Raw genomic sequence first — 20,176 nt, forward strand, 5'->3', positions numbered from 1 at the left:
CTTGTTTCCGAGTCGTTCCTTGTTTTACGATTATCAAGTTCACAATTTGCCGTAACTAAAGTGCGTTCGAACGGTGAAATTTTCGAATCGAATACGAGTATTGGAGAATTCTTTCGAACATCGGATCGAATGCCCAATATTCTTCTTTTTTTTAATTTTTCAAACAAAACAACATATGAAGTTGGCGCGGTACGTTTGGTTAAGAAAAACGCGTTTGTTTAGGTAAATTGCGACACGCATGCAATGTCTTTCGCAATTAGACGACAACATCCGGTCGAGTGAGGGGTTCGCAAACGATACGCATCTTTCAGTAATTACCTGGTGCACCGTGACAATGAGGGTGAAGAAACGACAAAGCGGCACGTCACTATACGTGCAAGTAATGTGTTGCGTTCGTTGGACTACAAATCTAATCGTAGCACACCACTGTATACCGCATGCCGGTTTATAGAAGGTGCACACGCCGTACGTGCTGAGAACAACCAAAGAAAAATCGATTTGCCTAAATAGGCACATCAAATACATATATGCAACCCAACTCGGAGGCAGCGGTTCCCCATTAATTATCCGGTTAAATGTCAAACAACCTTCTTGTGTGTGACGTCATTACTTCCGCTTCCTGCTTCCGGGTTTCCAGAAATTTCGCCGAAGTCGTGTTCATGTGGCGGGTCCCTAAAGTCAACGATTCTGTGCTTTGGCTAGCGGTAATCAGTGAGTTCTAATTAAGTCTGACTATTCCAGACACTTAAGTAACTCAACTTGAAGCTAAACTTATGCTCTTATGTCACATCTATAATGAAACCCACGAACTTTGTACTGTACTAGTCTTTTCCTATGTTTCCCGATTTATTTTGAACGCGCACCTTGACGTTTGCGCGCAACTACAGCGCGCCTTCTCGTCCACCATTCCCATCTTTTCGCCCCCTTTATCCCCATTTCCCAACTGCAGGGTAGCAAACCGGACGTGCCTACACGGCTATAACCCCTTCACCGATCCTTTCCTCCCTTCCGCGTATACCTGTCCGGTTACACGCGAAGGAGGCTCCACTCACCGTGGCCAGTCCTCCGAGCACGCCGAGCAGTCCCCCGGTGACCACGTCCACGGGGTGGTGCCTGCGGTCGTAGATGCGCGACGCCGCGCATGCGCAGGCCAGCACGAAGAGGCACAGCTGCAGCAGGCGGCAGCCGCCGCGAGACCACCGCGACGTCAGCGACGGTAGCCGCACGGCGCAGTACGCCTGCGCGTCGAGGAAGAACGGGAAAGATGGCGCGGCGTTTAACACGCTGTACAGCGTAGCACACAAAACTATCATAAGAAGCCAACAAACAAGGAGACCAAGGGCAACAAGGACAACGAATGCATACTTTGCGTCGTTGGGGCTACGCGCCAGTGTACACAGTGACGTTACGTATACGTTTTACGCGTCGCTCGTCACATATTCAGTAGAGGAATATCCTTAAAGGGCGGTACGCTACGCATGCTTCTTTTAGCCACACAAGGTATTTACTCAGGCGCAGGGTGACATCCAAGCGTCGACGAAGGCCGAAGGACCGCCCCTCATGACCCACCAGTCGGCGGCGCACGACCTGCTTAACTATAGTCACTCCAGAAGTGGTTCCAGTGCGTGTATGAGAGTTGCGCGCTTTAGTGGGTTATTATGCCGTTTCAGTAAGCTGACCTTTCGGCGTGGCTTCGAGTATGTACGGTTTCGTGGGCCTTAACTCAAGCATAGACTTGACGGCTACTTTTTAAAAAATTATTATTACGTTTCTGTTGTTGCACTTTTTGTCCCAATTGTGTCAGATAAACTTACGTCCCAAGAGCACCGGCTGCAGGTGACGTCACGAAGACATGACGACATCGGTATTCGCGTTGCGAGCCTCGAACTAGCCCAGATTTCTTTTTTCTTTTTTTTGAGGGTGGGGGGGGGGTCTTTCTTTTTCTATGAAGAACTCGCTTTCGCGAAAGCGCCATACAGTGCCGGGAGTTCACAGCTACGACGACATCATAGGTGGCTCGCACTTCGCGTCGAATTTCAGAACGATACTTCTCGGATTTCATTTTTCTCCTCTAAAGAAGCAACGTTATTGCGTCGAAGGCATAATGAGGGTGATATACGCGAGCCCAGTCTATTCTCTTCAGCGTCCCTTTTAGTTACTGTTAGTTACGTTGGGTAGGCGATTTCAATTAAACCTAACTTCAATCAACCTAATTAAACCTAACCTTTCAATCAGACGCCATCAGCCCATCACTCACCGCGACGAAGGTGAAGAGGTAGAAGGCGAGCGCCGAATGACCGGACGGGAATGACTTGTACATGTCGACCAGGATCCACGCTTCCTCATTGGCACACTGGTACTGCGTCACCAGACTGAAACGAAGATACGTTGATGTACGTGACTGTCACAAAGGATTGTTCTTGATAAATTTTGGCCACCCGTGGTTCTCTGTCACTCACTCACTCACTCACTCACTCACTCACTCACTCACTCACTCACTCACTCACTCACTCACTCACTCACTCACTCACTCACTCACTCACTCACTCACTCACTCAATCAATCAATCAATCAATATTATTATTATTAACTCGACACATGCTGGATAGTCAGCTGGGTTTATTGCAGAGATAGCGTTGGGCAGGTAGGAAGGAGTTCAAAGGGAAAGGGAGAAAATAAAGACGATGAAGATATGAAAAGAAAAAGTCATTAAAAAGGAAAAGGAAAAAAAAATACCGGGAACACTTATTACAGTCTTATATCTACCTACCTTGGGAGGTAGTTCACTACCTCCCAAGAAACCGACGGTGGCCTTCGTGGCCTGGCCCGCAGAGCATTTTGGCCATGGACCTAAATAGGTTTTCAGAAAGTAGCTATTTGTAGATTTCAGCGTTACATGTGTCCAGACAGCAATCACATGGCTGGCATTGCGTGGGAACAGCGACATGTAGCATAACACTAGAACATGGTTTTTGACAGTGGTAATCCGAAGCAAATAACAAAACATTATTCATACGTATTGCAATAAAAAAATTAATGAGTAGAAGAATTGAAGAGTGGAATGCCTAGTCAAAAGATATCGTAGCATGCAAACAATTTGAAAAAATAGAGGACATATAGTTGCTTTTATGACGCATTGTTATGTCTTCTTTTGTGATGCACGTTACTATATCTGTTTTCACTAAATACACACACATTCAGTAATGCGTCTCTAATTTAGCTATATACAATTACGAAGGGCTATACCAAAGGAAGTGGTATAGTGCTTTGTTTTCTTTAGAAACGATTTCTTTAAAACGCGCACGCGCGCACGCACGCACGCACGCACGCGCAAACACACACACACGCGCGCGCTCTTGTTTTAAAGTTATGTTTTGTGACGCATTACTTTGTGAAGCAGGTATTTTGATGCTTTAGTAATGTTTCACTATTAGGTTCTAGCTCGCGTTAAATGTATAATCGGTCGTGCAACAGTTGTAGTTGTAGCTACGTACTATTGCCATTCATACACACTACACATTTCCTTGTTGATAGCCTGCATAAAAAAAAAAAATTGACCGACGATTACAGTAATCCCTGATGCGAAATTTGAGGTGTTGTGAATTCCACCGGTTGCGTCGTTCATCGTTCGGAAAGAAAGCGTGAACACGGGAACCTGTGACTCGCGCGGAGCGCATTCTCAAGCGTCGTCGTCAGCGGCGGCGTAGGCGAAGTACATAGCGCATGCGCAGTGGGCCCGAAACCCATCCCAGCGCTTTGTTTCCCGGTGGACGCGCCTGCCGCATGCCTTAGTAATGACGTCATCGGCTACCGGGTGACGGCGCACGCTACCATGGCGCCATCTCGCAGCGAGTCGCCACAGTGGAGCACGTCTCGCGCGGTACTGCGTTTCCCTCCGCACTCTTTCGTCACACTCTCCTCCACTTTGATCCTCGCGCTCTCTTTGCTATCGCCTTCTTTCATCCTTGGCTGCGCTCCGCTCGTTCGCTCTGCCGGTTACGCCGAGGCCGACGCTCAACGCATGCAGGGTCGGGTGCCTAAGCGCTGCGCTCTAAAATCGATGTGCATGCGTTTATATCTGTGCTGATGTAACCCCTTCTGTTTGCACCTGTAGTGCACTCTCAATAGTAAGAAAAAAAAACCAGCTCTATCATCGAATAACTCGTTTACACACTGGTTTGTTTCAGTCATCTATTACTTTACGCGCTTACGCTAATATTTTCTTTTATCCTACACTGTAAAAAAATTAGTTGCATTCTCCGGGGTTCTCATTGCACCAAAACAATACCTTAATGTATATTGAGTTCATTTTCTTATTTAGCACTGTGCGCTCGCTACTTCCTGTCAGGAACGCTGCGTCATGCTGACAGGCTCGTGCACTTCGTGACCTAAAGGTACCGGAAACGCATCGCTGAAGAAAGGAAGCACATCGCAAGATAGACGACGATTATTATTTTAGGACAAAGTACGTATCAGGGTGTGCAAGTTTTCCCTAAATCGTGGTAGGGGCAACAACGACATCATCATTATCATAGTCAGCTGAATAATAATAATGATTAACAACAACAGGCTTCATAAACAACATCTACAACAATCAAAATGGAACGCTATAGTTACCCCTGCGAGCAGTCGAGCTTGTCCCAGTCGGGCCGGCACGAGTCGAGGAAGTGTGGGCGGGGCTTGGTGACCAGCGACTTGACCACCTCGATGGCCACGGAGACCAGCTCCAGGCCGAGCACGTAGTGGCGCAGCGCGGACCGGACCAGCGGCCAGCTCACGGGACCGTCGGCCCACCGCTCCACCAGGAACAGCTGCGCGCGAAGGGGGGAGGGGGGGGGGAGGAATTAAGACTTTGGTTTCTAGAAATTGCGAACGCAGATACACGCTGGTCGTGATGTTCAAACCGCGCTGTTTGATTGGGATCAGCAATTGCTCACTCGGCTCAATAGTGAGCTTGTGCCCGCTGTTAAACTCTCTACTGGTTCACCGACACTGATGTGGTTGCACAGTTCATTGCAGCTCTATAAAGCACTATTGCAAGAACTACAACTGGGCCGACGCGAATACGCACTCGGATTCACAGGCAATCAATACGTGCGCCAGTCAAGTTGACATACTGATAACTAGTGCAGTAACGTCTGTTACGCAGACTTTCGTTCACTGATTGATTGATCGGGCTTTACCTCCCATGGCGACACATGGGTCACGGGACACAGCGGTGAAGGGCGCCGCAGTACTTTCATTCACCCGGGGCTCGTTAGCGTAGACCCGAATCCCAGTGTAGGCCACCTTAGCATTCCGCCCCCTCGCATTGAGACAGCAGCGCCTGGGAGTCGAACTCGTGACCTTGCGCACAGCAGCGGCATACGACACAGCCACTGAGTCGCACACCATCGGGACCTTTCTAAGAGCACAGACCGTACACGGAGTACACTGAGCTTCGCGCTCTCCCGTCTTGCAGACGTGCACATAGTAGATAGCCGAGTCACGCGTATACAGTATATATACGCCCATCCTGAACCAGCACACGTATAGGCAAGTCACGCGTATACGCACCAGAGGGCCCGGCAGCACGATGACCAGCGTCAGGATCTGCGTGAGCGTGACGGTGTCTCCTCGGAACGGGTGCCGGATGTGCGGGTCGTCGCAGCGGAAGCCCGGTAGCGTCTTGGGCATCAGGGCACCGCGCATGGACGCCACGCATATCGCCAGCAGACCTGCGTGACCAGTCCATTAGGTTCACAATATACACAAACACCCGTTGCACTGTTAGGCGGCGCAAGCACAAGACAAGGGACTGAATCGGCCTGCAGCATCACTAAGGAGCATATAGAGACACTCTGTGGAAGGACATTGGAACGGAGTGAGTCCTTCGGCCGCGAACTGTGAATAAAGCAGAACAGGAATAAAACCGGAAGTATGGCCTCCGTATTCTTCGATAATAAACTTCTTTTTTCCCCCGAAAGTTGCTGAAAGTGGGACTTTTGGAACAACACACTCCGGATGTGACGTCACTCCAGCGCAAAAATAATGCGCCAACGATTAGCAGGACGCATTTGGCCAACGGATGCGTCGGCGAGCCCGTCGTCTGACTCGCTTTACCTTGCATGCTTAATTCCTTTGTGTTCGCATTTCCTCTGTGTGCGAAACGTTCAGTGAAACACGTTTTCGCACAACCAATGAGCCTATATACGTATAGCGAAGAAAAGTGTGCTTCACGGCTGTGCTTATCCTACGACGGACAGCACTCCTCGATGCATTGCCATAGTCATAAAGTTTCATACAATAATTAGCCACATCGCTCCACTCTTGCTCTTACCACGAATGCAGTGAGTGTTCTTTGTCCCACAAACGCTGAATTCCCGCTGATTAACGGAAGTAATACAACTGCCCCTGCGATAAACCAGAAGCAAACAAGAAACAGGCAGACAATTGCGCGTTTGCTTCTATGGTTGCAACTGTCCCCCGAACCTACCGGCTACAGACACCTATAACTGCACATACGTGGACCTGCACCACGTGACCAGAACCGGATACAAGCGGCACACGCACGACGGCGCTGATTATGTAAACACACGTTACCTTAATGCACACCCAGATGCTCGCACGTGTGCGCACGATGCTTAATCCTCGTTAATCCGCGTACGGTGCAGCGAAGATCTCGCGACGTGCGCCGCGGTGTTTGCCAACTAATCCGGGATAATCGCCCGGAGCTTAGGACATTGCCGGCTCCATTAGCGCGTAGCCTGCCTCGCTCGAGTAAGCCTCGTACGAAACTGCGTAAGAAGTGCCCGGGCACAGCCGGTGCTTGCGCAAGAGCGAACAGCGCATACATGGTATGTATATGTTTTTTTGTTTCCTTTCGCAAGCACCCGGTGGTTAAAGCGAGAACGTTTATTACCAGTTTTTTTTTTCACTCATTAATGAGAATACAGGTAACCTCTCCGTTAAAATAAAGGAACGATGGGAAAAAACAAATGGGGATAAGAGGTTCGGTCCGCTCCCCTCCAACGATAATGATAATAACGATAATGATAACGATAATGATAACGATAATGAGCTTAACTCATTTTCAGCGTGAATAAAACATCCGATTAAAAGTTTAGTGTCTAAGGCAGAGGTTTGCAGGACAAGTTCGAGTAATAGAAAAGAAGAACGCTTTCGGGTGTCGTGGGGAAAAGACGAGAAATATATCGGCAAGACCGAGAGAAAGTTTAATGATAAACGGAGGTCATCATTAAAGGTTATCAAGACTAGCTACAGGATTAGCATGCTGCTCTAGGTTTAGTATATGGCGCGGGAGGAAAGAGAGAAGGCCAACACAAAAACGTGCGAATTGAGCAGAAAAAAAAAAGCATCAACGATTCGTTAGCGTCTCTGACACTGATCGGTTTCGGTAAGACGTTGTCTCAGTTCTGTACTATATTTTGGTTCATGCGCATTCTGAAATGCTCGCGCTCCCTCCTCCCCCCCCCCTCCCTTCTTATCGTTTCTGTTTTCTTTTCATGCAATACGCGTTATTACTAGTGTATCTTTGTTTATTCAGTAACAGTTATTCAACCATGTATCACGTACTATTTCTGAACCATGCGCGTATAGCCAAAATGTGTTTCTTAATCTTGTTTTATATTTCTGATGCTACAGTGTAGACTAAGCGTTTCGTATTTGATTGTTACGTTTACTCCACTCTATGTAATCATTATCCATTTCCCTTGGTAATATCCCTTCGTAAGCGTTCGGGCAAAATAAGTTAAGTAAATAAAGAAAGACATAAACGGCTGACTCTGGCGACTACGCAAAACAATGTAGGCCTTGATGAAGGTTTAAACGCCGAGACGCTGAGCTATGCGTGGCTGACTGATAAGGACGCGTGCTGAAACGACTTTGCAAAACAAATGTCCGACAGATCTCCGCGAGCGTTCAGGAAAAAAAAGTGCACGTAGCGGCGCCTCCTTGCGTTTCTTCCCGAATATGACTAATTGTAAAGTACTTTATAATGCACGTGAACAAACGCTGTGATAGCCTTACACTTTACGCGGAGCCATTAACAAAGAGTTCGTACGATATGACTACCTCAGTGAACACACGAGTGATTTTTAATTCAGACAGATAAAGAAAGGATACTCTTGCATAATGATTATCGTTATTATGATTATTGACAGGAAATAGGGAGATGAAGTTCCGGGAACCTAGTGGACCCCTGCGTCGTTGGCGCGGACAGAGCCCACTGTCGCACGGTCAAGCATCGACGCACACAACCTCTATACGCGGCGCGATATACTCGGAAGCCTCAGCGATCAAAGCTTGCGCCTTCTTATGAACTGTCCCGTCGACCGACACGAAATTCTGCACTCCGTAATGCCGTATTCCCCCCCCCCCCCCCCCCCACCCCGGCCCAAGGGCCCCTAAATAAAATAAAAAAAAGGCTGGTGACCCGAAAATGCACTTGGGCTTTCTTTTTTTTTTCTTCTTCTTTTGTTCAGAATCTCTGTAAATGAGTTATTTCTGGCGCCGCCGCCGCCGCGATCAAGCCGAAGTCGTGGCATTCTTCTCGGTTTATGTATAGCACAACGGCACGGCACGTCCCTGCAGGAGACTGGCACGCAACGGACGTTGTTCGAAAGTTTCCAGCGCGCCTCCGGAAGCTATGCGTGTCCCGAAATTGCCGCGACCGCGACAGCCGAGCGAAATTGAATTCCTCTGCATGGTGTAGATTGTGGTGTGTGTGTGTGTACAGTGCTTAGGATGTAGATCGACGCGGCCTACACTGCGCCCAGCACCCGAAGGCTGCGCTTCTCCACGGGCCGAGCGTGAACACCCACCCACCCACCCACCCACCCACCCACCCACACACACACACACACATTATATATATATATATATATATATATATATATATATATATATATATATATATATATATATATATATATATATATATATATATATAAGAGAGAGAGAAGGAAGAAGGGAAGAGCGAATGAATATGGATATAATAAGGAAGAACGGGAATATATTCGAAACAAGGTTCACAGAACGTAGGTCAGAGGGAAATAAATATCGAAGCACTAAAAAGAGAGAGAGAGAGATCGAAAAGAAAGAGAGAAAGCAAGGAAGTAAGAAATGAGCATGCGGGCAAAGAAAACTGCAACAGAATCAAAGACAAGGAATGAAAGAAACAGGAAATAAAGAAAGGAAGCGACAGAATCAAGAACATCAAAAACAAACAAACAAATAAAATACATAAATAAACCTTGCAGCCAGTCGGGGTCAGGCAGACAAACAGACAGACAGAAAGAAAGTAAGGGGCAACAGCGAAAGAACACAATGGGCGAACGAATGAATGAACGGCACGAAGAAATTAAAAACGCCGGGAGAAGGAAAGACGGAAACAAGCGAACAACGAATGAGACAACAATCGAAAGAAAGAGCAAGTACGCCCATCATAGCGAACAAAAGCCGCGCGAGACACAGACGCGCGCGCTGTCCCGCGATCTTCTTTCGGGGCCCACCGCCGCCTCCATGATGAATGCGTCGGCGCCACGGACGACAGACAGCGACACACACAATAACGGGCAGGCAGTTCCGCCTTGCACTACAGCAGAGGTGGGCGCGGCCTGCTTCGCGATCGGGTTGCGACGCCTTAACGCAACGCGGACCGAGTCGGACATCCCCGTGCGGCGTGACGATTACCGATTGCCGCTGCCACACGAATAAAGAACCAACACCATAGGTGTTCTGTGCCAACACCGCGTATGTAGGGCTGGCCCGTGACGCAAGGGGGCGCCAATCGCCGCGGGACGGTACGGGACGGTAAACAGCGTCTTTAATCGCACCGCCGAGAGATGGAGACAGTGTCGCCTTATCGCTAGCGTGCCTCGCGTCCAACGCTGCCGGACGGCTGGATCGTTTTGGCACGACGCCAGCGGAGAAGGAACGCATTAACGACGTTAAGGATAATGGTTTCGCGGAACGGGCCTCACACGTGATTAAAAGAAAAGGTGAACGGGTTGGGATGCAGAAAGAAAGCGTTCTGTCAATTTAGAAAGAATACAGCCCGACAGCACGTACCATCACGCCCGGAATGAAAGCAGACGCGTCTTACGCTTAATTACTTGAAAAATGCGATGTGGGGACGAGGGGGAACCGCGGGAGCTATAGGTGTAATCTAGCTCAAACACAAAGCGCCTGTGAATTAATCTATCCGGTGCGTATGACCTGGGCGCACTGGCGGATGGACGGATGGCTGGATACTATATGAATGTTCCCTTTGAAGCAGGATGGCGGTCGATGGTACGAAGCTGTTCATACGAGTTTGTACCTTTTAGCTGAGTTCATTACCGGCCTTTGAGACCTTCGCATTAACGAACCATCGAAATTGATAGAAATTTTGTCACTTTAATATCTATTCTTCATTTTCTCTGCTACTGCGCCTCCAGTACTCTTCAACCATATATTTTTACTATCCGCGACCGCAAATTCACCCACCTTTCAACTACTATTCTTAAGGCTCATAGCCTCGGGCAGAGTTACTACGTCATCATTGACCTCTGCATGGATACTACGGCGTGCAACAACGTAACCGGAGGTTTTCCGTGGAAGGAGAAAAATTGTCATTTAGTTTGCTTTCTCGAACATTCGTTGCGCTTATGTCCTGGCTTTAGACGTGCTCGACTTCACCACCTGAACGCAGCTGACCTATTACCACGATACCACAGGACTTCCTGCGTCGTAGTTCTTACCAGGTCACCCTGCTGTATAATGAAAAAATACTGTCAGCCGGCATGTCGTAGGCGGAGGGACGTTGAGGGAGGTGGGGGGAGGGGGTGGTGGTGGGACAGGGCCTCTTTTTTAGACCTGTCACAAGAACGTCTGAAGCAATTTGCCCGAATACACGACAAATCAATGTAGTACTGTGCGTTTTTCTCATCGCAGCTGATTGACTAGTACCGTCAGGGTTCCCTCCAGTAGTGATTTTTGTACGAAACCTTCCACTTCCAAAATAGCACACTGGCACAAGTATTATACGCCGTTCCGAGTACTATAGCACAACTTCCGCTGTATAGTGGACTCCACTCAAACGGAACTCGAAGGAACAGGAACTTGCGCTCCGTTTATCTAAAGCTTTTATTTAAGCAAATGAAACAAAATTCACCAAGAATCGTTTTATTCGCAAAGCGTCCGAGTGTCTTGACATCACCCTGGTGCAAAGAGAGACTTTACGGGCGCTCGGCTTCTCATAGCGTAGCCGCTTTAACGCAAGGTTGTGTTCATCCGCGGAAACAAAAATCCCGATGATTCTGCAGTCTTCGGGCTCGTTAAAGTGCTATATAGACTTTCAACTGCATAGCTTGTCGTTGGATCCGAAACAGTAAAACGCACAGTAATACCTATGTATTCGTCAATACGTAGAATTATAGCCGTTGCCACGAGCTTCACCAATGATATGTTTTCAACTGTTTCCCCAGGACAGGTAAGAAGGGCATCGTCAGAGGCCTCTCATTCGTGGCGGTGTGAACTAAGCAACAGTGACAGCCTGACCGCAAGATGGTACCTACTCCGTAGTGATACTCTCTTCCTCCTCGCGAATCATTACAATTTCCGAGCGAAGTGGTTATGACGTAAGCACCGTTGGAACTTCGACATCTTTAATTTCCACTAACCTTGCCGCAACGCCTTGATGGATTGGAATTTGATCATTATTTATAGCATCACCATTCGACATGTTAGGCGGTTTTGTTTTTTTGCTGTTCCGAACGCCGATGAGGTAGGTTGCAGAGTCGGTAAAGTCATGTTTAACCGGAGTTCACGTGCTGTAACGTGGTTTCCGTGTAACCGAAGTTTGTTAACATTGTGCCTACATATGGGCGGTCAACCAAGGTTGATACCGCTACTTCCCTTATCCGGCAGCTCCGGTTAAGCGAGTTTTGTTCCTCTGGCGACCACCGTATAGTAACTCGCCGATCGCTGGGCGGCCTGCGCAGGAAACGGGGTTGTTGCAACACCCTCTAGAGAGCTTAGGAGGTGTTGGTTGTTGCCGCGAATCCGCCATCGCTTGGGGGGGGGAGAGGGGGGGGCGCTTTTGTTTTGACCTCTTCCGCGAATTGTGCGACCGCACCACATGAGAAACGTGGATTTCTGGCAACGGGAGTGAAACAACTCGGAACGAATGACGCCAATCGGCGTGTGACTTCCCTGGTCCGGCGGGGCACCCCCCGAGGGTTTTTCTCTTGTTTTTTTTTTTATCTCCACCTTGACTCAGACTATCGCCAGAGGTCGAGAAAGGGCGGGAGAAACCGCGCGACCTTGCGACGGTGAGCTTGCGGGACGCGTTTTCGCCGTCGCCGTCGTCGTCACGTGACCTTCCCACGACGGCGCCGTTGCAAGTTGCTGGCACGTTCGCTGCTGTTAGTTCGATCCCGAAAGATTAAAAAAAAGAAAAAAAAGAAAAGATTAAGTAAGAGGTACGTATATATAGGAGGTCTTGACGCTCCCTTGTAAAAGGACCGGTTCAGAAGACGTCCGACTAGAAGGCGGTAAACATGCCAGCGTTGTTCATGTTCGATTAAGGCAAGCGAGCAGATTTACGCGTCGAACCACGAAAGCAAGAAAGAAGAAATAAGGAGTAATTTGTTTAGACGTTGCTTGCGCCAAGAAAAAAAAAATTATGAGAATTAAGGACAGAAAAACAAACGAAAGACAATGTGACGTTGCCGAGGAAAACCCAGATCTGAACGAGTCACACGAGGGAGAGATAAACACATCGGATTTCTCTGTCCGAGCAGGTTGGCACGGCTTTCTGTTACGGGACAAGGCCGGCAAGGTTGTTTAGCTTAGTTTGATTACGCATACCGTTAGTCCTAGTAGGCAGTGTAATAACAAGGGCAAGAATGTCTACACAAGCGAGTATTGCGTACGGAGCCAACAACATCGTTGTAGTATACAGTGTAGTTTAACCGGCCGTACTAGCCTGGCGGTTATATGGCGTTGCGCTTTCGAGCTCGAGGTCGCGGGTGCGAACCCCGCCGCGGCGGCCGCGTTTCGGTAGGGGCCAAATGGAAAAATATATATAGAAACGCTCGTGTACGTAGACATACGTGCATGTTAAAGAATCCCACGAGGTTAAAATTATTCCCGAGTCCCCCATGCATATACGGCGTTCCTTACCTATATCAGATCGTGATTTTGGCACGTAAAACGATAGAACTAACTTATTTTTAATGCATAACAGAATAGTTTACCGGTCGCCATGTAAAAAAAAGTATTTCGGCAAGCACCATAAGTGACAAAACGATCGACGTTGTGTAACATATATTTAAAAGGTATGACTGGGTCGGAGGAGAAAACACAAGACAACGACACCCGATTCACGGATGCGAGGCATGCAAGTCGCTTTCAACCAACAAAAGAATAACACCGCGTTCATAACTGCGAGATGAGAAGAAATATTATTCGCAGCTAATACAGTCGAGCGCCTGCTACAGCGAACGCGTCTACAAGGAAATGACCTGTATACAACGAAGGAGAAATTCTGTTCCGGTTCTACTGTGGGCTGTGCCGTGCGCGACCTTTACAACGAAGTGACCTGTACAATGAATAATTTCGGAGGCCCAAACAGCTACGTCACGAAACTGACTGTAACGAGAAGCTGCCAAAGGACGTGCAGACGTATAGTCAATCTATGTTTTGTCGTGTTTTGCTGGACCCAATAAAATTCACTCACTCACTCACTCACTCACTCACTCACTCACTCACTCACTCACTCACTCACTCACTCACTCACTCACTCACTCACTCACTCACTCACTCACTCACTCACTCACTCACTCACTCACCCACCCACCCACCCACCCACTCACTCACTCACTCACTCACTCACTCACTCACTCACTCACTCACTCACTCACTCACTCACTCTTCCACCTGGTTATTTGACCTGCTGGCGTGAACGAAGAATACGTTCCCCTTCATACGCGAGTCAACATAACTGCACGAATGGAATTCTAGCCTATTTGAGTGCTGCCGAGTAGTTTACACAGGACTTTGATGACGACGACGACGACGATAATGATTACGACGAAGATTATGAACGTGCTGTCACGTCCGGTTACGGCACATTGTAACTGCCCCACTGTTTTTTTGTCTATTCAACAAGTCACACGCATTCTGCGACAGCTCGCTCCAGTAGTCACGGCACGCACAGCATCGATCTCGAAGCCACTGCCCGTTTTCCGTTTCGCACGTCAGCACCTATAGGCGTGAGCAATAACACTGTAGCTGGCTGTATAGCGCAAGCGAGAGCTGATGCCGCAACAACAAAACGACCTGCGTTCCCTTAGTAAAAGCAAACAGCGTCTCGCCGACCCATCTATATATCCACGTGCGCAGATTGCCACCTGTTCGACGCGAACGTGCGATACACGAATAACGAAAACAGGGGGGGAAAAAAACATAGAACGGACCAAATTATAGCCCTTTGGGTGAAGTCCCCGGTCGATGCCTGACGAATGAGATAAGCGCATGAGTTAAGCGACGCGTAAGCAAAGGAAACATTTGAAGCGAAATGTATGGACGTGACAGGAGTGTAGGTAAGAAGAACCCGAGGCAGGAAGGTAGTGGTACTCCGGGATTCACTCTGTACACCCTTGACGCGTCCACACGGCATCGCCAGGTGTGGAAGCCATAGCCATCTACAAGCAGCCCCTTGGCGGCTTTTCAATACAAGCGAATAACAAACAAAAACAAACAATAAAACAACCAGTCTTCGTTAATGCGCTTTCGAAGAAACTTGTTTGTTTATGTTTTTTGTACTTTCTTTTTTGCCGCGTGGATGATCGACACGATTGCTTCAGTGCTTTCACCGTAACCGAAGGAGTAATCGAAACTCTGGCAAGTACAAGTCACACGCACGTTCGCAGATTAAAAAAAAAAAGTTAACCGATATCTAAATACACTTTGCTTTCATAGGGATTTCTTTTGGCTCCCTCATCCTAAGGGAGACTAATAAATCGTCTGCTTGTGGCGATTCACAGGATCGACTTATCCCTGGTTCACAGTGAAAACAGCGCAGATGCTGCCGTCTGCCAATTCTGTTTTTCCAAATGAGGGTTAAACGAACTCGCAGATCTTCGGCACTGTAAGGTCGCTCTGATTGTTCGGGTTCTTAAGTCTCACGAATCGGCCTCGTGCTTTGTGTATAGAGAGGGGGTTCACTTCCCCCCTTGTCAGCGGGGCGACAGTTGCTGTGTTATGTGGGGTCACAGGCAATGCGCAGGGTTAGGTGACGCGTCGCGGCAGGTGCCAGGCGGGCGAGTGCCGATTCCTGGAAGTCGGTATTGTGCGCACGATGTTGGCAGTCCGCCGACGGGTCACACAGACCAGCCTTGAAACGAACCGCTGTACAAAAGGTATTGTGGGTCTGGCGCCCGAGTCCCTGACTAATTGGAGGCGCCGCCGAGGTTAAGAAGGACTTAGCAACTCTGACTCCGTGCCGCATGCAGTGAGCATGGACCTAATCCTCTACGCGTCCGGAACGTAATCGCCAGCTTTGTTGTTGGGTGCGACTGCCTGCGTGGTGTCGAAGACCAGCTTACCGTGCACGCTGTAGGAATGCGGTGCACACGTAAAGAGTGCATTCGCACGACGGCGTCTTGGAAACACGCACTCAAAGAACTTTGTCTTGTAGACAATAAGTTTGAAGGACAAGGAGGGTCATCCGTCTCCCAGACGGCCAAACTTTGAGTACAGCGGCACTTCGTGGTGCCGGTGCCCCTGCTTCCGAGACATTTGCAGCCTAGACGCCGTTGGGATTTGAAACGGTCTAGCGATAACTTGTTCGGGCCTGGCGTGTTTTGCTGAGCCGGTCACTCACTACGGAGAAATGAGAGGGCAACGGAGTTTTGGCGATGAAGGAAAAGAGCTTTGTTTTCCAATATGTTTATTTTTAAGAGTAAGCCCATCCCTGTGGGTTGTGGCTTAACAAACGGTTGACTCTGATTGGCAACTGAACCTGTGGGACGGGCCAACGGCCCTACCGCCTTTTTTCTTTGTATATTTGGGCTATAAAAATCGGGACGACATGCTGTCCCTCAGACTTGGCTGAAATCAGGATTGCTGATAGATCAGTGAGCCTCCGTACTATGTACGTTAAAACGAGTCTGGGCTCTAACAGTCATAGAGACAGTAGAAGAGTGAGACTTTGTTTCTCAGTTGTTCAAGTTTGTAATGTATTTGTTTTACCTGCCATGTATATAGAAAAGTTTGCCTATAAATATTTCTTGTACATCTGACCTCATCGTTTCCTGCCTGCGTTTGACCAACAACTGCCGATCATCGTCCGATAAGCTTCAAGTTCCAACGGTGAAGCGAGGACGGAGAACGAACGAAACTTTACTGGCACCTTGCTGTGTTTTCGAGGCTGGCTTTATTTTTCTTCTTTGTGCGCGTACGTGTAACGTGCCGACTCCACGATATGCAACGTGTTGGACGCAAGGTCGTTGAACGCAGGGCGAAGCCCTGTATTCAGTGGAGCAGGTAGGGGGTTCAGGTAGGGGGTAGGGTAGGGTAGGTGGGTTTCCAGTGGTCCGAACAAACTGATTTGCCACTCAGTCACATGCGTGATTAAGTGTGTGTGTGTGTGTGTGTGTGTGTGTGTGTGTGTGTGTATGTGTGTGTGTGTGTGCGTGTGCGTGTGTGCGTGTGTGTGTGTGTGCGAGAAAGAGAGAGAGAGAGAGAGATGTCCATTTTGTGTCCGGCACCCTCGTGTTGCTTTGGTCACCATCGCGTAAAGTTGGCCTTTGTGAAAAACTGCTTTCCTGTTACACAGGCCCATATCGAGTGCTCCGCCAAGTAACCGATGTCACCTATGAAATCATTCTAGCCACGCTGTGACAACCAGTGACATTGTACACGTCGCCGTAGGTCTGTGCCCTTGGCGCGAGCGAGTGTCGGCCTGGCGGTCTGGCTCCAGTGTAAATAGCCTGTAAATAGCCTATTTCGTCTGTGTCTTTCCACACGTAAAAAAAAATCTATATATATATATATATATATATATATATATATATATATATATATATATATATATATATATATATATATATATATATATATATATATATATATATATATATATATATATATATATATATATATATATATATCCGCGACTGTCTGATGGATAGCGCGCAACGTCCGGTGTCTCGAATACGGCGCCGGGAAAACGTCGACTCATATCAATCAATACGGCGTGCATGTCTTTAGAGAGACGTGCACTTTGTCCTCCTTCGTTGAAAGATTCTGTGTAACTCCAGACTGTTCTACAGCGTTGTTTAAGGGCTAGAACGCAGAAAATTACACTTGCAAATCGTCGAAAAAAAAAAAAGGCGATAGCGAACGCGTCGTCTGCGAGATCGACCTCTGCAGATTTGCTCAATCCGAACGCGCCCCACGGTCGCTAATGACGTCAATGAGCTATAGTCAATCGCACGAGTGGCCCTTACGGTTACAAATGGTTATGTGGTTACGTTCCTTTCGCGGCCAACTTCGTGCGTCATTAAAAGGGGTTACATAGAAGCTCTTCGCGACGCTAACTGCATAACTATTCCGTTTTACCATTCCTAGCAGTATTAGATAACGACTACTACTACTTTCATTTCTCTCTCTCTCTATTTCTTATACCTCGCTGGGTATCTCGAACGTGTCATGCACTTCGCCCATACAGGCCGCTTTAGAGCCGGCGGGCGCGCGAGACGATGCCCTTGGATACAGCCGATATGGAACCTTGAAAACGAGACGACGATGGCCTTGTGACGCAGACACAGGTATAGCGTATAGGCTTCGAGGCCTATGCGAGCACGTAACCTTATTAGCGATGCAGTGGCTACGGCATGAAGTTGCTATTTCAGTTCTTACGTAAGTTGATCATTAGACAACGATATGTTGCCTATATATATATATATATATATATATATATATATATATATATATATATATATATATATTCTTTCCCGTACACCATACGGCAGCAAGGCGCGTACAGTGATGTTAACTTACTGATATTTATATACACAGCGACGGATGAAGAAAGCTGTGATTTTGCGTTTACCTTCCCGTTGTGTAAGGCTACAACATCCAAGAAAGAATTTCAAAATCACGAGTGCTCTGATTTCGTTAGTATACGTATATTATAACGCATAATTGGACCGCGTATAAGTCCTGTAAATTTTTTGTGTATTTCTGGACGCTCGTGAAAGGAGAACAAAAACAAAATATTCTCCATAACGCGCTTGTTCGATCGTGCATGTTGTTAACACGGTAGTGAGAATTCCGCGAGACACTTTATGTAGCGGAATACTGCGCTTAATTTAAATCTACCCCCTCCCACATTGCAAACTCAATAGACCTCAAGTTTTGACACTAAGGCTTCTACAGACGGGGGCTTACCCAAACCCCCTACTTCTTCACAAGGTGTACCCCGAAATTCAGACAACAAATGCATGTGCACTATGCAATGATTTAGCGAATTTACCTCACATGCTCTGGCGATGTCCCGCGTTACACAGCGATAAAAACAACACTTCTTCACGTTGGGATGCGGTCCTACGCAGCCCCAACCTCGAAGAACAGTTATGGGCTGTCCAACGGGCCCGCGACGCGGCGGAGAGACTCGGCCTCTCTGTCCCGACGTGGGAGCGGCCCGCTGCGCGCTAGTGCGCGCCCTAAAGGACCCTAATCAAGTTTTTCATCCATCCATCCATCTTACAATACAGATGGAGGGGTTAGCGCAGCGTTAGTTCGTCTGAAAGCCGTAAGAAATGGAAACGGCAAAATCAAAAACCAAAATCATGTTTATTTTTCCAAAGAATATTTGGAAAAATATTAAAAACACGTTCATATTAGCGTGAACGAGAGCACATTGCCCCGCATATGTATACGCCTTCTATACAGTATATAGATATGTCTGATCATGCACCTGTTGCGTTCTAAATCTCACCGTACACTTTATTGAAATTAGTTTTGGTAAGTTAACTTGCTGCTATAAGGTTGCTAATGTTTCCCAATCTAACGTGTTTAGTATAACTGTAGAACCTGCACGACAAAGACCCAATGCAACTGGTCTGTTGAAAGAAAAAGAAAAAAAGCTTTCTTTTTATTATTATGGGGTTTTACGTGCCAAAACCACTTTCTGATCATGAGGCACGCCGTAGTGGAGGACTCTGTAAATTTCGACCACCTGGGGTTCTTTAACGTGCACCTAAATCTAAGCACACGGGTGTTTTCGCATTTCGCCCCCATCGACATGCGGCCGCCGTGGCCGGGATTCGATCCCGCGACCTCGTGCTCAGAAGCCCAACACCATGGCCACTGAGCAACCACGGCGGGTAAAAAAAAAAAAAAATGTTTTGCGAGCACAGTGTGACGTTTGTTGTTACCACATTGCTGAGAAGCACAAGCACGGCGTAAGCACCACCGATGCGAAAACAACTGTTGCTTAACGGTGGTCACAGAACCCACGCGCTACACAGCCCATTCGAGGCGCTTACTTGCAGTTTTCTTTATTTTTTAAACAGTGAACTACCTCCTACAGACAACTATTTCCGAAGAAACTTTCCTAACTTCGAAGTCGCACGCTAAAATACCGCCAATTGTTCTGTCATGTCTCTAAAAAAAGTCGCTGGTCGCTAAACAGACGATGAGGTCGCTAAATCTGACGACGAAATCGATAAAATGGCAACACTGGACTGATGGGAGTCACCGAACCTTGCTGATTTGATCACGTGCCTTGCACATGGGCGGCCGCGTGATTGCTACGCTTCAAAACGCGTACCCGAAGCGGAACGGAACGGAACGTTTAATGAACCTCGCTTCACGAAAGCTTCGCTCCGCATTGATTTGAACGCGCGCGTTGGATTTGCACAGTTTTCTGTTGTTCCGTTTCGTTATTGCTAATTATGAGACACGCGGAAAAGAGACCTTCGAGAAACGGTATAAGACGTCAGAGAATGGTGAACAAAAAATTAAAAAATAAATTATGGGGTTTTTACGTGCCAAAACCACTTTCTGATTATGAGGCACGCCGTTGTGGAGGACTCCGGAAATTTCGACCACCTGGGGTTCTTTAACGTGCAACTAAATCTAAGTACACGGGTGTTGTCGCATTTCGCCCCCATCGAAATGC

General features: G+C 47.8%; 1 protein-coding gene across 2 annotated transcripts in view; it reads right to left on the reverse strand.

Moving 5' to 3' along the window:
- Positions 1-20,176, reverse strand: part of LOC135917290 (phospholipid phosphatase 3-like) — a 44,580-nt gene that overhangs the window by 9,565 nt on the left and 14,839 nt on the right. For both annotated transcript variants that reach the window (XM_065450842.1, XM_065450843.1), the window contains exons 3-6: positions 5,557-5,717; positions 4,618-4,811; positions 2,258-2,372; positions 1,053-1,238 (exon numbers count right to left, since the gene is read on the reverse strand). In XM_065450842.1, the coding sequence (XP_065306914.1) occupies positions 1,053-1,238; positions 2,258-2,372; positions 4,618-4,811; positions 5,557-5,717 (656 nt within the window). The remainder of the gene's footprint in view (positions 1-1,052; positions 1,239-2,257; positions 2,373-4,617; positions 4,812-5,556; positions 5,718-20,176) is intronic.

This window comes from Dermacentor albipictus, chromosome 9, assembly GCF_038994185.2.
Source record: "Dermacentor albipictus isolate Rhodes 1998 colony chromosome 9, USDA_Dalb.pri_finalv2, whole genome shotgun sequence".
Classification (NCBI taxonomy): Eukaryota; Metazoa; Arthropoda; class Arachnida; order Ixodida; family Ixodidae; genus Dermacentor; species Dermacentor albipictus.